The following is a 17,070-nucleotide window of genomic DNA, read 5'->3' on the forward strand; positions in this document are numbered from 1 at the left end:
TCATTTCGTTTATAAAAGGAAATACCAGCGTTGATAAAGATTAATCCGCTAGAGCTGAGGCTTACGATAATTTCTGCTTTCATCGCACAGGTTTATTAACATTGAGTAAGTTGATAAATATCAAAAATAAAGGATAACATTAGTATTCAATAATAATAATCATAGTGGACCTACAGAACATAAATAATATTACATGGTCTGCAGCTTCGATGAGCAGAAATTCGCTTTAAATATTAATTAATAAATAATTATTATCCTTCCCAGGGACTCAAAATATCTCCATACCATATTTTAAACGTGACAAAATAGCAGAAAGATATATATTTCCTTGTAGTAGATACCTGCAATAAAGAGCCACTAGCTATTTGGCCGAGCTTTGCTAGGTATTCGATAAAACACGAATAAAATGACATTTTCTAAAAATGATTCCTAGCTAGATCGATTTATCGCCCCCCCCGAAACCCCTCATGAAAATCGTTGGAGCCGATTCCGAGATTCCAATTATATATATACAAGAATTGCTCGTTTAAAGATATAAGATAGGGTTGCTGAGGATTCCTCTTCCTCTTCCTCATAATGAGGAAGTTCCGCAATATTTTGGGTTCCTCAACCGTTACCGCATCCTCATAAATAAAAATACAAAAATCCTCTTCCGCTATCGCTTCCTCAAAATTTAGGAGGAATTTATAAGGAATTTCACTGCGCATGCGCGTCGCGTAACGGCAATCATGGCAACGCACACGCCAGAGCGCGATGCCGGACCGAACGGGAGAGCGAGACCTCCCCTCTCGCCACCCGCGGTGTTCCTTGCTTGTTTGTTTTAATTTTATTGACATAATATAGCAAGCGTACGCAGTGCGAATAATCTAATAATTTGATTTCTTTTATCGAAAATCGTAATGAGACCGAAGTGTAGTGCTATATCAGGGGTTCCCAGACCTTTTTTGTCCACTGCCCACTTTGAGAACAAAATATATTTCACCTACTTTCTTTTCCTAATTTAAATTAAGGGAATTTTGCCACAAATTTGTCGGTAACATTAGCCCCCCCCCGGCCCCCAACCTCTACAAAACGCCGCCATTTTTGAAGTGAAAACTTCTTTAGCGGCGTTGAGCACTTTTGTGGGTGGGATGTGGGATGCCGGATGGGTAAAAACTGTGAAACTCGCGTTGCGATTCTCGTGCTGATCGAAAAACCGTAAGACGGTTTGAGATTAGTGTTGTAACATCGAAATCGATTAATCGAACAATCGATTGTTTTTTTCGATTATCGATATTTTTTAATCGATTGTAAGAGTTTCGATTAAGTAATTAAAAAAAAACGTTTTTTTTAAATTGATTTTCATAAAAAATGAGTTAAAAATTTAATCGATTGTAAGGGTTTCGATTAATTAAAAAAATCGATTTTAATAAAAAACGGGTTAAAATTTAATCGATTGTAAGGGTTTCGATTAATTTAAAAAATCGATTTTTTTATAATAGATTTTCATAAAAAATGGGTTAAAAAAATAATGCACAACGTTAATAATAAAGTTTTCACTTCTGCCGGCACTCCCGGAGTGTAACCCGTCTTTTTTTTCAGTCCCACTTTAAGACCTTGAGCCTTGTGGGCATAAGGGGGCGTAATCACCCACAAACGCTGTACTATATGGACGTACTTCCTCTTCCGCTTCCTCGTCCGCGTCCTCTTCCTCAAAAAAACATCCTCTTCCTCATCCGCATCCCCTAAACTTGCGCGTGACAATTCCTCTTCCTCCTCCTCTTCCTCATAATCACTTCCTCAACAACCCTAATATAAGATATCGATAACACCCTATACACGCAATGGTTTAAGTCGTTTCATGAAGTTGTAAGTGCGGTTTGCTGCAGTTTCCAGCCGACCGCAAGTTCCGCTACTGGCTTTTTGTGACCTCTTTTCATAATTATTAATAATTAAGTTATTAATAATAGTAAGTACTTTCTACAATTTATTTTAATTAATCGGATGTTTTTATAATTATGAAAACGCTCAATTAGGTGGTAATTAATTGCTATATGTAACACTTCGAGAGGTATTAATAAAATCAGATCTAATTCGATCACAAACTCAAATTCTTTCCCATTGTATTCTAATATCTATAACTCTAAACCAGTGCTATAAGTCCCTAACAAGATTCCTGTTAGACCAAACAAAAAAGTTGACACTGCAGTAAAATTCTTCTTCGTTTACCGCAGGCTATTTATAAACGCCATGGCCCATGGTGTTTAAGGCCGCGTTGATAACCATGGCAGTGTAAACTCACCGAGTCAGCCAAATAGGCGCAAGGTTAATTTTAACTGTTACTCAAACATCCTAGTAACCTCATTCTAAGGGCATTAGGTACGGCTGGTTGTCATATTCGTTTACCCTTTGAGAAAGACAAATAGAAGATACCAAAAACCTCAGAATTTACGTAAGTAATTCATGATTCAAGACAAACAAGATTGATAAGAAATAAATCAAATTTTCATCACGTTTGTTATTACTTATTAGTTATTACCGATTGAATGTCAGAGAATAAATAATTATTCAAAACGGTCGCTACTTACAAGCTATAATTAATTTTCCACGACAGTTTATTTTAAATAAATACACATTTTTCTCAATCGTAAACAACAAGACGTGGTCCATTAACAGTTTTAAGTTTAAACAGCAACGTTTAGGTCGCTTGGGGTCTGATTCTCGAACCTAAACAAGACCTACTTACATAGAAATTATTTCTTTCCACAGAAGACTGTCCCAAATCTGTCGTAAAATCTTTAGCTATTTTATAACTGTATTTATACTAAACCTGTACGACCTTCTACTCCCATGGACATCCCGTTCGCGCACTCACGATATCGGGCGAACCTAGAGAAACTGTAGTTCGAGAATCGAGATACAAGAATCGAGCCTCCGGTGGCCGCAAAAAGTGAATATGATACGGGTATTGTAGCCTGTAGTAACATTGGAAGGACGACGGAACAGGTTTGGCGAGGCCGCGAGATGAGCCGACCTTGTCGCTCCAAGTTCCAACCTCCACGGCCGCGAGGACTCGTGGGAGAAGAATTCAGGCTTCATAAAAACATGGGCGACTTGTCAATGAAATGTTGTGGCCCTAAGATATCTCTGCAATCCAGTGAAAAAACACTAGAACGATTTTATTGGTATGGCACTGCCCTGAATTATAAACGAGTAGTAGAGTATCCATCAGTTAGTCTACTGCTACCTTTCTGACCAGAACCTCCTTCAGATTTGGTCGCTTTTAATTAAGAGCAAAGTATATTTGAAGTCCTAGACCAGCGTTCCAGACATGGGAAGAATGGAGCTTTCAAATTCCGGCTGGACTCAAACCAGCAGAACCTAATTATTATCTTGATTCTAGTGTATACCAATAGTTGTCTGTCCACTGTCCACAGTGCACATATCGAGCGTCAGTGAAAGCGGTTCTATTCGCTACAATTATTAATCTTACCGGCGGCCATTGGAAAGTTCACATCTAGCTGAGACTGTCGATGAAACAAACAGTGACCAATTAACGCGTGAATGCGAAACAGTTGGAAATAGCACGTTACTGGAAATGTGACAAAAGGGCACGAATTTGAATACGAAGTAAGTCGTTTGTTCTAAAGCACGGTAAAGATTCTTTACCAACTCAACATTGCAAGCTTTATTTAAATTGAAAATGGTAAGAAAATCAATTCTAATTTAAAAGTAACTCAAGATGTACAAATGTTCTAAACACAGTAAAACGGCAGTTGAGACGACGTAGAAGAAAGAAGTTTCAAAGCACTGCAAAGATTCTTTACAAACAACACATCTTACAGAAACATTTCGACCTTAACAACTTCAAGATTCTGATCTGAATATTAAGAGCATGTTAAGAAATCCTTCCAAATGTACACTGATCTTCCAAAATACAGCAAGATACGAGTACAGGTGATATTCGGAATTCAGATCACATAGCCAAACGTAACATTGCAAAATCCCTCCCTGACCTGGTGGCAGTTCGGCGTAGGAGGAGCAGCGTTCCTCGGGTATCCGCCGAGGAATTTCGTCACGTCACCAACCGCCGACCTCCGAATTACCATAACCGGTTTCATTGACTGTTACATAACTACACGAGCCGTCTGCGAGGGATAGTCAACTTATTCACGTAGCTACAAGATTCAAATTAGCCCGCCAGAAATATAATTTACTGCTCATTTCAATGAGATTAACTTGCAAAAGAGTAACATATTAATTACTTGTAAGTTTTATGTAAAGGAAACATGTTTTATTCGCAGTGCCAGGTTCAAGTATAAGTCAAATGCATTGTAATATTTTCATAAGCACAAGGCATCTGATGAAAACATCCGTTGGATGTTTTATGAAGAATTCGGAAACTGTTTAAACTGAGAAGTTGACGGATGCTGTTGTTGAATAATTAATATTATCTTAAAGCCCGTATAATGACAAGCAATTATGCTTATTTTTTGCTGGTAAAGCAGCGATCAATTATAATTTTTTGTATGACTTTTTGCTACTCAAAACTATGTGTAATTTGTTACTTGTTCATTTTAAATATTTTAATATTACGATTAACGTTGATTGTAATTAGCTACGCACAATTCCGCTAATATGGATTAAGTTAATTATTTATCTTCTAAGATTCGATGTCGTACTTCCTATACTCTAGATTTAAAGGTGTAATTCTATAGACTAACGGTTTAACTCTTTTTAAAAACTTGTTGCTTGGATGTATCATGTTATTAAACAAGCACGTCAGAATTCAATGGACAATAAACCACCGCGGATACATCAGGCGACAGCTGATCAATATTCAATACCTTCGTGTACGTCACAGAGCCAATTCAGACACCATATTAGTTGCCTTCTAGAACCATCAACTTGTCAGCAATATGTGCTCATCCGCAGTGGACAAATTTCCCTTGTGTACAAATGTGAATTTCCCCTTGACGTACGGTATCTGCTACCGAGGGATGGATATGAGTTTTCGGTGGGTTCGTAATTACCAAATATTATTTGAATGTAAAGATTGCTCCTATACATCCCAAAACTCTCAGCTTCTATGATCTAATTGGTCAAGTAGATGATCAGTATGTTACCATAGCGTAATGCGGAGGCACCGAAGAATACAAGGCCGGTGTGTGGTTTCCACGCGTAATAGAGGACGTTAGAACCATTACATCAGTCCAATTATCGAATGATATTAAAGCCATAATGTCAAGACTCAACAATAATTATTACGAAGATTACAAATTAAGTACATTGCAAAAAGTGATGTGCCTAATGTTTATCGATATTGAATCTAATTGAGTCTGGAGAGTAATTATTAACAAGTACACACCCTAATCACAATTATTTCTTTTTTACCCACTAAAGGTAACAATCTCAGAAAAACTGCTTTTAACTCGTATGACGTGCATATAGAAATATTTTCCGGAAGTGGGGTATTCCGAAGCACACGCCAAACTCGTTTATAATAAAGCGAGAATTTAACGCATTAGAATCGTAACTAAGAATGCAATCATCCAAATGCTGTTGGCCCCAAGGTCAGAGCGGTTACGGTTAGAAATGAGGTCATAAGCGTGAAATAAGAAAATTGTCCGTATGTATCAATTGACGGCCACGTGGGTGGCAGAAGTCTGTATCAAAACTGAATGTGATTCAACCAGATTGATATTTATGCGCACTACTTATTATGACATAATATTATTTTATAACGCTCAAATTGCTATACATTATGCGGAACATGGTACATTAACTTGTAATATTCAAACTTTCTAGCTTATACTTATTCACATAAAGCAATAGTTATGTCAGTGCTTCTGCAACATCCAATCACAATAAAGAAACCTTTATCAAAACTATGAACTTTGTACATAACAAGTAAAGTAACAACCAATAACTATAATACATATATGCCATAGCATAGCTAGTTTAGTAACCAATAACAATTTACAGGCTATAGAAAACATACTATGTTGCCTGTATGACGTATGTATTATGATGTAGAGATGAAACTTATGTTTTTTTTTGACATAATATGGATATTAAATACCTATCAAATAAAGAATAACAATTAAATTAATTACCTATGTTAAATTATGGGTTAAGTTTTATTCTGATGTATGTACGTGTTAATTACTGTCGTTGACAATATCTTGGTAGGCCATCAGACGTTAGTTTTAATAACCCACTATTCACTGAAAGCAGGCTTAGTTATCGACTTTCCATAAAAAATGTAATTAATCGTAACGATGTCTCGATGTTTTATCGATAAAAACTCACCTCGTACGCCGGCAAGTGCAGGCTGTCCTTAATGACTGGCGCGCTGTTCCTCGGCCCAATGAACGCCATGTTCGCATTTTAGTGTCATAAAATATATTCACCGCCACACCGATTGCCGTGCGTCGAAACTATCGATGTATCGAATGCGATACGTTCCAATTTCGACAGTCTCGGTCGATATCACTGTCACTTCACTAGCGTGCGCGTCTCGATATTGCACTACAACTTTTTGACGCATACACTATCTACAACACGGGATATATTTAAATTAGTGTCTCGAAGATGCGTTTTGACTTTTGATGCAACCTGATGGCTATAATATGTTCGCTATACCCATTGGAGTTGTCAGTTTTAAGCTTTCAGCAAGTTCAATTAAACTGTCCAAGACACGATGTCGGTTCGTTAAACGGACTTAGACTGACTGATGACTAAACAAATTATTATTGTAACTTTTATATAGCTAACCTACATTTTTGTAGTAATTTCATTCGCAATTCTGCGAAAATAAATTCTTATCGCATACAACAAAAATACAAAACACATTCACATTGTAGAAACTGCTTTGTAATTTCGTAAGAAAACACAATAACCTCAAAACGGAAAACCCTACATGTTTTAAAGAACCCCATTTTATTACTCGAAATAAGTAAATCGTGACGATTACGCAGAATACAAAGGTCACGTATAGTGTGTTGGTAATAAAAATACTCGTTAAAAACATAACACAAACAGAACATTACCCTTATTATTGACATCTACAATGAACGTCTAGAATTTCATCGATATTCGACATATTAATTTATCGATAAATCGTGTTCACTTCTCTAGTAAAAAACCTTCTAGAGTAAGTTAAAAGTTAATTGTAAAAAGTTAATTGAGAAACAGTTATCACTTATCACATTTTAATGATTTTTAATAGCTGCAAATGAAGAAATCAATAATTATTATGATAAGTGTTAACTAAGTACTAACCTAATTGTATTTCTATTATAACAGTATTTCTGATAAGTAAAACATATTAAATCAATTTTACTTTACATACGTAACACTTCCTAGTGGTCGCGTTAACATTGACCAAGGTTGGAGGAAATTAACACTTTTTGCATTGCGCCCACATACAACTAGGGGGCGTCCATAAATTACGTGAGGTGTTTTTTTTTTTAATTTTTTGACCCCCTCACTCCCTAGTGAGATTTCGCGAGATTTTATTCAACCCCCCTCCCCTCCACAAATCTCACGTGAGATTGTTCAATATGTGGGTTTCTTATGTAAACGTTTGGTTTGACAGGCAGTACTAGATTTTCTTTCGAACGAATTTGTGAATGATCTTAATCGTATATAACGATTACGCTTACGAATAAATCTTAAGCATACGTACAATCTGGATGAAATGGACCAAAATAGTATTATTTTGTCGAGAAAAAAATTACGTGAGTATTGCCGAGACCCCCCCCCCCCCCCCCTCTCCCCAACGTGCAACGTGAGATTAGATGAGATTTGAATCGACCCCGTAAACACCTCACGTAATTTGTGGACGCCCCGTTATCGGTTTTTAGGGAAGGCTTGCTGACGGATATATATATCCGTACCTAATAACTATATTGGTATTGCCATATATGGCAGTTACATAAATAATTAAATATTAAAAAATATGTGTAAAATCGTCTTGATCCATAATGCAATAGAAGTGACGTTCGAACTTCGAGCCCCAAATGGCTTAAATCCATGTTAGGGGTCATCCACATATAAAATAACAGCTAAAGGGGGTAGGGGTCATATCGAGGAAAAGATTTTAAAAAATCAAAATTTGTGTGAAGTAATGTATGGTTAGCCGCTTCTTTCAGAACACAGAAGGCCCTATAATTTTTGATATCCATGCTGAAGCGACTAGGTAGCCATTACTAGACGCGTGAAAAATATGTACGTACTTATACACTTAAACTTTTCGATTTAGTTTTTTCTTATTAGTTTTTAAAACGTAATATGATATTATTCTTAAATAACACAAAGCTTATTCCGTCGACGACATGGTAACCCAGTGTACTCGTGTGTCACCGACGCGAGCCGAGTAAGTTCGCGGACTTAAAACCCGCGTACTTAAAGTTCGTACGTCTATCACCGACGCGAGCTGAGTAAGTTCGCAAACTTAAAACCCGCGTACTTTAAGGTCGTACGTGTGTCAGGCACTTTAGACGGAAGGCTGTAGGTTCCACCCTACCACCTGCCCACTTTCTCGAGCTAAATCTCTCTCCGTTTAATTGAACAGCTTTCTACCAGTCATATTATAATGCACCGTGATGGCTGCCGGGGATGGGGATTTGAGGGACGGGAAGTTGAGGAGGAATGGTATGTTTTATTTGTACAGTAGGCTTCAAACATAGGCACAATCTTTGGAAATGATGGTGGCGTATTCATAAAATATTATTTCACTTACTCCTAAACTCTTGACAATTCTTACATAACAATAGAGGTATACCGTTTTACAATAGTAAGGAGTAAGGACTTGTGCAAGAAAAATATTTTCTAAACAGAAACAATGCCGGGTGCCGGCAAAGGCCTGCTATAGTGCAGTTCTCAACTGAAGCATTTGAAAGGTTTCAAATGCTATGAAAAGGACGAAATGCACTACATTTTTGCATTCTTCGCAAATATAGTTTAAGAGACCTCCCCTGACCCACTAATGTCAATGAAACTATGTAGTTGGTTTTAAAGAAACTAAAACTTTAAAGGAGTGGCATACTGATGTATTGTATATAATATTTTTCTTCAGAACTTGTAAGTTGCAACCATCTGATTAACATACAAAATGCCTATATTTTTAGCTCATACTTGTGATCTGACAAGTTTTAAGCATACATATTACATAGGTATGCTTAAGAATGAAATGTACCAATTTGTGTTTCGCAACTTCGATACTGTTCGCAGTGAGTTCTATCACGACTTGCCAGTTGCCAATAGTCACGAAAACGAGGCCCGGCCACGCCTTATAAATGGCACAATTTATTTTTTACACTCCGATATTAACGTTTTGACATAGGTGCTCCCAAGTCTCGAATAAACTCACTATCTGAACATTCCAATTGCGCAAAAAGTAATGAGAATAATATTATGTGCCTGACAGATTAACTTTAGGCCATAATAATAGGATTATTAATTTTATGTATCACCTTTTGAATATAGAATACGAATTATCGGCCAAGTGCGAGTCGGACTCGCGCACGAAGGGTTCCCTACCGTTATAGAGGAAAAATAGGCGAAAGATTGTGTTTTTGTATGGGAGCCCCCCTTAATTTTTTCTTTGTTTTAATATTATTCTTAAATATTGAAGTAGACATATAATTAAGGCCTTTGTGAAAACATTAAGTGCATACCTATTGCCATTATTGATATCGAAATTTAAATATTAATTTTATTTTGTTTTTAGTATTTGTTGTTATATCGGCAACAGATATACACAATCTGTAAAAATTTCAGTTCTTGAGATACAGCCTGGAGACAGACAGACGAAGTCTCATGAAAAGGGTCCCATTTTCACCCTTTGGGTACGGAAGCCTAAAAAGCTTTTAACTCTGCTTAATTTATTATTGTACTAAGTTTATTAGACAACATAATTTAAGTCATGATTGTGCTGCAGTTAGGGTTAAACCAGATACAACAGCCCGAATCAATCACATCCAAACTAGACATGTCGCATATCACAATCAGTGTATGGCATAACGAGACTTTCTATTCCCATTATCGGAACGTCCGTTCGTCACGACTGCCTGCGAGCGAGTGACATTTACCGATGTCGCGACCGCGGCGACCTCCGACCCGCCCGGATACAATTACCTCGACAAATATTTGCTACTACCTTCCTTAGAGCGTAAGCCTTAGAGCGTAAGCTTTAAAGCGTAATAACGGCTAAGCTCAACTTAGTGAGCTTAATCGTTATGACCACAAAGTGACATTTTCCATTAGCCCTAGACATGACCTGCGGGTACGAAAATCAATTCCATTGTCCACTATTATAGACTGAGGATTGTAAATTAAATGCCAGGCTTGGAAAGTGTATTATACCTACTAGACATGAGTCTGTTTTATTTTTATATGATATTGTTACGGTACATGGTATACGGACACGTGGTGCGCAAGTACATACTCGAACCTTCTAAAAAGGTCCAATGTTTGTTTACGTGTTTACCCTTTATTTGTTAGCGTGTTTGAATTTAGACCTTATGACTGAGTCCATAAGGTCTAAATTAAATTCAACTTACTGCACTTATCGCAAGGACGGCAGTTTTATTGTGGCACATGCCCGAGGCTACTAGAAATTTCCCACGGTTGTTTACTTGTTTACGTGAATCGGGAAATTTCTGGAATTCGTCTCGCCATATAAAAAGAGCCGCAAGGCAGGCCCGGCAATTCAGTTCAATCAGAGCGATCTTCAAGGCGACATCAAGTGATCAATAGTGAGTGAACCAGTGAAACCTGCGACTTGGCTACGACCTAGGACAGTGATAGTGCTTAGTGATTGGACCTAGTGATTAGTGTTTGGACTTAGTGCTAAGTGTTGTGACCTAGTGTTTAGTGCAGTGTTAATAAAGTCTTCAAGAGAGTCACCAGGTCTTTCTCTCCAAATCCTCGAACCCTAGCACGTAACAATTGGTGTCAGAAGTGGGATTTGGAGATGCCATTGACTCCGAGAGAGGACTTCAAGGGGAGTGTCAGGACAAGGGCGCAGCGAGCTGCTGCCATTGACTCCGAGAGAGGAGTTGCGGAGACCACACCCACTGGGGGCCAAGCTCCGCCCACTGAGGGACAGGCCCCACCCACTGGCCCCACCCACCAGGCTCCGCCCACTGACCACGCCCACCAGGCTCCGCCCACTTTGGGTGACGCCCCGCCCACTGGCTCCGCCCACCGGGACCCGCCCACAGGCCACGCTCCCCAGGCTCCGCCCACTTTGGGCGTGGCCACGCCCACTGGCTCCGCCCACCAGGCCACGCCCACTCTGGCCACGCCCACTGGCCCAGCCCACCGAGACACGACCACTGGCTCTACCCACCTTGACTCGCCCGTAGCTTCTGCAGCCCCTCAAATGGCTCTTCAATTGGAAAGCATAATTGAGTTGATTCAGGCTTTGCAAGAGGCACAAGACCGCAAGCTCGGTGCTTTGCAAGAGGCACAAGACCGCAACCTCGGTGCTTTGCAAGAGGCACAAGACCGCAAGCTCGGTGCTTTGCAAGAGGCACAAGACCGTAAGCTCAGCGCGTTGCAAGAGTCACAAGAGTCACATGATCGCAAGCTCGGCGCTTTGCAAGAGTTACAAGAACGCAAACTCGGCGCTTTGCAGGAGTCACAAGAGCAACAAAAGGACCTCCAAGAAAAAGCGCTTTTGGCTATAAAGGATGTTAGTGACACGGTGACTAAGCTTCGTAAAGACGTCGACGTAATGGACGAACGCGTTACCGGGTTGGGAGTGGATGTGGAAAATGTGAAAACCGGCCTCACTGAACTACAGAAAAAAGTAGTGCGCCTGGAAACCACAGGAGTCGCGACGTGTAGTGGAAATTCTGGAGTGGCACATGGACCAAGAGTTAAAGTGCCACCATACGACGGCACTACTTCTTGGAATGCTTATCGTCAGCAATTCCAGACTGTTGCTTCTGCCAACGGATGGAATGATGAACAACGCCTGACCGCTCTCACTGTTGCGCTCAGAGGGCAAGCTTTGTCGGTCCTAGAAGCGCATACAGGAAATGGGTTTCAAGACCTGATGGAGGCACTTGAATCCAGATACGGGGAGCGACACCTGGAGCACGTGTTCCGTGCCCAACTGCGTGACAGAGTCCAACGCCCAGGAGAAGGACTACAACAATGGGCGTTGGAAATTGAAAAACTCGTCAAGAAGGCACACCCAGGAGCTGACGCCAAGATGGTCGACTCCAATATTGTGCAAGCATTTGTCGACGGAATCAGGGATCTGGAGGTCAGAGCTGCAGTGAGGCTTCGTCACCACACCTCGCTTAAGGAAGCATTGGCGCATGCTTTAGAGGTCGAGGCTGTTCGGCGTGACATACGGCAGACATATAAGATCCGCGAGGTCTCTGAGGAAGTCAAGGAGGTTAAGGCTCCTACGAAGAGAAGTTCTGGAGCCATGTGCTACAAGTGCGGCGAGAGGGGCCATCTTCAGCTTAACTGCCCGCAGAAAGAGACCCAAATGGCAAGGATGAAAATGCTCGAGGAACGTCTGGAACAAATGGAGGAGCTGCAAAAGCAAGGGGCCTCGTTCCCTGCCCGGGATCAGGGAAACGAATAAAAGCCAGGACTAAGGGGCGAGTGCTGGCTGACACGGAGAAAGCCCCGATAACTGTTATCTCCCAAGCATGCAGCGGGAACAGTCTTGTGATTCAGGGGACTATTAACAGGACGGATTGCAAAATGACTCTAGACACAGGAGCCTCTAGAACGATTGTGAACCCAAATCTGGTAAAAGCCGCAAGAAGACATGAGAGGAGAATTAACTGTCGGCTCCTTACTGCCTCCGGTCAGCCAATACCCGTCCTGGGAGAAATATCAGTTACGATTAATGTAGGGGGATCCTCATACCCTCATGACGTTATCGTGGCTGAGATTATGGATGATTGCATCTTGGGTTTGGATTTCATGAAGAAGCACAACTGCAGAATTAATGTCGCCGACGGAGTGTTCAAGTGTGGCGAAGAAGAAATTTTCATCCTTGGAGGCGCTTGCGGGAAAGTTGAATGTGTAAAGAAAGTCATAATACCTGGACGAGCGGAAGCTAGAGTGCTGGTGAAACTACCGCCAGCTGGAAAAAAGAAGTTAAATAGATGCGTGTTGATCGAAGACTTACCTACCAAGATATCAGCGCAAAAACTAATGACGGCGAGAACCCTTGTTAGTGGTAGCAGTAACGCTGTGGTCAGGGTTTTGAATCTTGGTGATCGCGAGATCTGCTTGAACAAAGGTGACGTCATTGGAAAGTGCGAGGAAGTTGTCTGGATGAGAAAATGTAGTTCGATCACAGGCTCAGACTCAGCAAACACCAGCAACTATGGAATAGTGACTGAGCTACTCGATGACTGCAAGAGTAATCTGACTTATTCGCAGAGCATGAAAGCTAAGAAGTTTTTACAACGCCACGCGAAAATCTTCTCCAGTCAGGAAGGCGACCTTGGAAGAACGTCGATGGTTCAGCACAGGATAGATACCGGAAGCGAGAACCCAATTCGTCAACGAGCAAGACGAATACCCATTGCAAAGGAAAAAGAAGTTGAAGGCCTTTTGGAGGACATGAGAAGGAATAAGATAATTGAACCATCTGCAAGTCCGTGGTGCTCACCGGTTGTATTAGTGAAGAAGAAAGATGGCAGCACAAGATTTTGTGTGGACTACAGACGTCTCAATGATGTCACTAAGAAGGACAGCTATCCATTACCTCGAATCGACGACACTCTGGATACCTTGAGTGGCATGAAATGGTTCTCGACCCTGGACCTGAAATCTGGATACTGGCAAGTGGAAATTCATCCAAAAGACAAGGAGAAGACAGCGTTCTCCACCGGTAAAGGTCTATGGCAGTTTAACGTCATGCCCTTTGGATTGTGCAACGCACCTGCCACATTTGAGCGACTCATGGAGTGTGTACTGGCAGGCTTAGTTGGAGAGGCTTGCTTAGTCTATTTGGACGACGTCATCATTGTTGGCCGCGACTTCGAGGACCATTTGCGAAACTTAGAACGAGTTTTCGCCAAAATAGAGGGGGCCAAGTTAAAGTTGAATCCGAAGAAGTGTCGTTTATTCAGGAGTAAGGTGAACTATCTCGGCCATGTTATCTCCAGTGATGGAATTCAGACGGACCCGGAGAAACTAGAAGCAGTCCAAAATTGGCCAACCCCTAAGAACAAAACCGAAGTGCGGGCATTTCTCGGCCTATGCTCCTACTACAGGCGTTTTGTTAAGGGATTCTCTGAGATAGCCAAGCCATTACATCGGCTGACAGAAGATAAACGACAGTTTATTTGGGACGAGACTTCCGAAGATTCTTTTCAGAAACTAAAGAAACATCTGTGTGAAACACCAATCCTGGGGTATCCACAACCTGAAGGTCAGTTTATAGTCGACACGGACGCAAGCAACACGGCCATTGGAGGGGTGTTATCTCAAAAACAGGGTGAAAGAGAAGTTGTAATTGCATATTTCAGCAAATCTTTATCTAAGCCAGAGAGAAACTACTGTGTGACAAGAAGAGAACTCTTGGCTGTCGTAAAGACGCTACAACATTTCAGCAAGTATCTCATCGGCAGACAGTTTCTACTGCGAACTGATCACGCAGCCTTGAAGTGGCTACTACAATTCAAGAACCCAGAAGGCCAAGTAGCTCGATGGATAGAACAACTCCAGGAGTATGACTTCAAGACGGAACACCGCAGCGGAAAGTCGCATGGGAATGCCGACGCACTCTCACGAAGGCCGTGTTCAGAAGACTGCAAACATTGTGTTAAGCAGGAATCTAATGAAGTAACATTAAAGTTAACGAAAACAAGTCCTTTGGGCCCATGGGAGAATGATGCTATGAGGGAGGCTCAAGAAACAGATGACGACCTTCGGCACATCATCACATGGAAGAAACGGCGTGATGAAAAACCAATCTGGAGTGAGGTAGCACCCACTGGCGCTGTCACTAAGGCGTACTGGGCGCAATGGGACAGTCTGATACTTCAAAACGGAATACTCTACCGGAAATGGGAGAAGACCAACGGCAGAGAGTTCCATCTTCAGATAGTTGTCCCAAGAACGAGAGTACCGGATGTTCTCCGTGAAATGCATGATGGCGTATCAGGAGGTCATCTAGGAGTAAAGAGGACGTTAACAAAAGTGCGAGAACGATTCTACTGGTTGCATTGTCGAGACGATGTACAGGATTGGTGCCGCAAATGCACTACTTGCGCTGCAGTGAAGGGACCACAGACAAGGAGCCGTGGGAGCCTGCGCTTGTATAACGTTGGCGCACCGTGGGAACGAATCGCAGTTGACGTAGCTGGGCCATTTCCTGTAACGGAATCAGGAAACAAGTATTTCATGGTTGTCATGGATTACTTCACCAAATGGCCCGAAGTGTTCGCCATACCAAACCAGGAAGCTACAACAGTTGCTTCTAAGCTAGTCGAAGAAGTAATATCTCGCTTTGGTGTGCCTCTAGAAATCCATTCCGATCAGGGCAGGAATTTCGAATCGCAGGTCTTCCAGGAAGTGTGCAGAATTTTGGGAATGCATAAAACTAGGACCACCGCGTACCATCCACAGTCTGATGGAATGGTTGAGAGATTTAACCAGACCCTTGAGAGGCATTTGGCGAAATTGGTAGATGACAAACAAAAGGACTGGGACAAGTATATACCGCTCTTCCTTCTGTCGTACCGTACCGCCGAGCATGAGAGCATAAAAGCTACCCCGGCGTATGTCAATTACGGTAGAGAACTGCGAGTACTAGTAGACCTCTTGACAGGAGGATCACCGGAAGAACCAACGACCGTACCAGATTATATCTGCGATTTAAGGGAAAAGATGCGCTATATACACGCCATGGTTCGGGAAAATGGGTTGCAGTCAAGTGAGAACATGAAGACCAGATACGACCGGAAATCGAATACAAGCGGCTTCGAAGAAGGGTCACTGGTGTGGCTGCATAACCCAACTCGCCGAAAAGGCAAATCTCCAAAGTTGCAGACCAAGTGGGACGGCCCATACAAAGTGGTTACCCGATTGAACGATGTGACTTACAGGATTCAAAAGCAACCAAGAGGGACATTCAAAGTGGTACACATAGACCGTCTGGCGCGATACCATGGCAGTAACAATGATGCTCGGGACGAGCATCTCTAAGAGGGGAGTAGTGTTACGGTACATGGTATACGGACACGTGGTGCGCAAGTACATACTCGAACCTTCTAAAAAGGTCCAATGTTTGTTTACGTGTTTACCCTTTATTTGTTAGCGTGTTTGAATTTAGACCTTATGACTGAGTCCATAAGGTCTAAATTAAATTCAACTTACTGCACTTATCGCAAGGACGGCAGTTTTATTGTGGCACATGCCCGAGGCTACTAGAAATTTCCCACGGTTGTTTACTTGTTTACGTGAATCGGGAAATTTCTGGAATTCGTCTCGCCATATAAAAAGAGCCGCAAGGCAGGCCCGGCAATTCAGTTCAATCAGAGCGATCTTCAAGGCGACATCAAGTGATCAATAGTGAGTGAACCAGTGAAACCTGCGACTTGGCTACGACCTAGGACAGTGATAGTGCTTAGTGATTGGACCTAGTGATTAGTGTTTGGACTTAGTGCTAAGTGTTGTGACCTAGTGTTTAGTGCAGTGTTAATAAAGTCTTCAAGAGAGTCACCAGGTCTTTCTCTCCAAATCCTCGAACCCTAGCACGTAACAATATCATATATAATGAATAGTTTATTTCTCGTACAGATTACCTCTCGAGATATAAATGATCATACCTTCTGCAGGTCAATAACATCGCTAAAACAATCTATAGCTGCTGTTACACAACGGTCGAGATCGAAAGTTGATTACATTTAATTGAAAGTATCAACTGTTTTAGCGTCGATATCAATTTGGAATCTAAACGGATGTATTAGTTAATGGTTTAGGTATTAATCTTGATTCTTGACAAACTTTTGACTTTATTCGTTTATTGTACTCCGAATCCACATTCACCAAGCCAGCATCCTTGCAATACGTGGTGCTGAAGTTGGTAGATACTTT

The 17,070-nt window shown here is 41.3% G+C and overlaps 1 protein-coding gene across 7 annotated transcripts in view; it reads right to left on the reverse strand.

Annotated features, from left to right (window-relative positions):
• The window catches only part of LOC121727329 (mitogen-activated protein kinase-binding protein 1), a 98,830-nt gene that overhangs the window by 42,529 nt on the left and 39,231 nt on the right, over positions 1-17,070 (reverse strand). For 3 of the 7 annotated variants that reach the window (XM_042115100.1, XM_042115098.1, XM_042115099.1), the window contains exon 2: positions 6,292-6,536. The exons of the other annotated variants lie outside the window; for them this stretch is intronic. In XM_042115100.1, the coding sequence (XP_041971034.1) occupies positions 6,292-6,360 (69 nt within the window). In that variant the 5' untranslated portion in view covers positions 6,361-6,536. The remainder of the gene's footprint in view (positions 1-6,291; positions 6,537-17,070) is intronic. 7 annotated transcript variants of the gene reach the window in all.

Source organism: Aricia agestis, chromosome 5, assembly GCF_905147365.1.
Source record: "Aricia agestis chromosome 5, ilAriAges1.1, whole genome shotgun sequence".
In the NCBI taxonomy this organism is placed as follows: domain Eukaryota; kingdom Metazoa; phylum Arthropoda; class Insecta; order Lepidoptera; family Lycaenidae; genus Aricia; species Aricia agestis.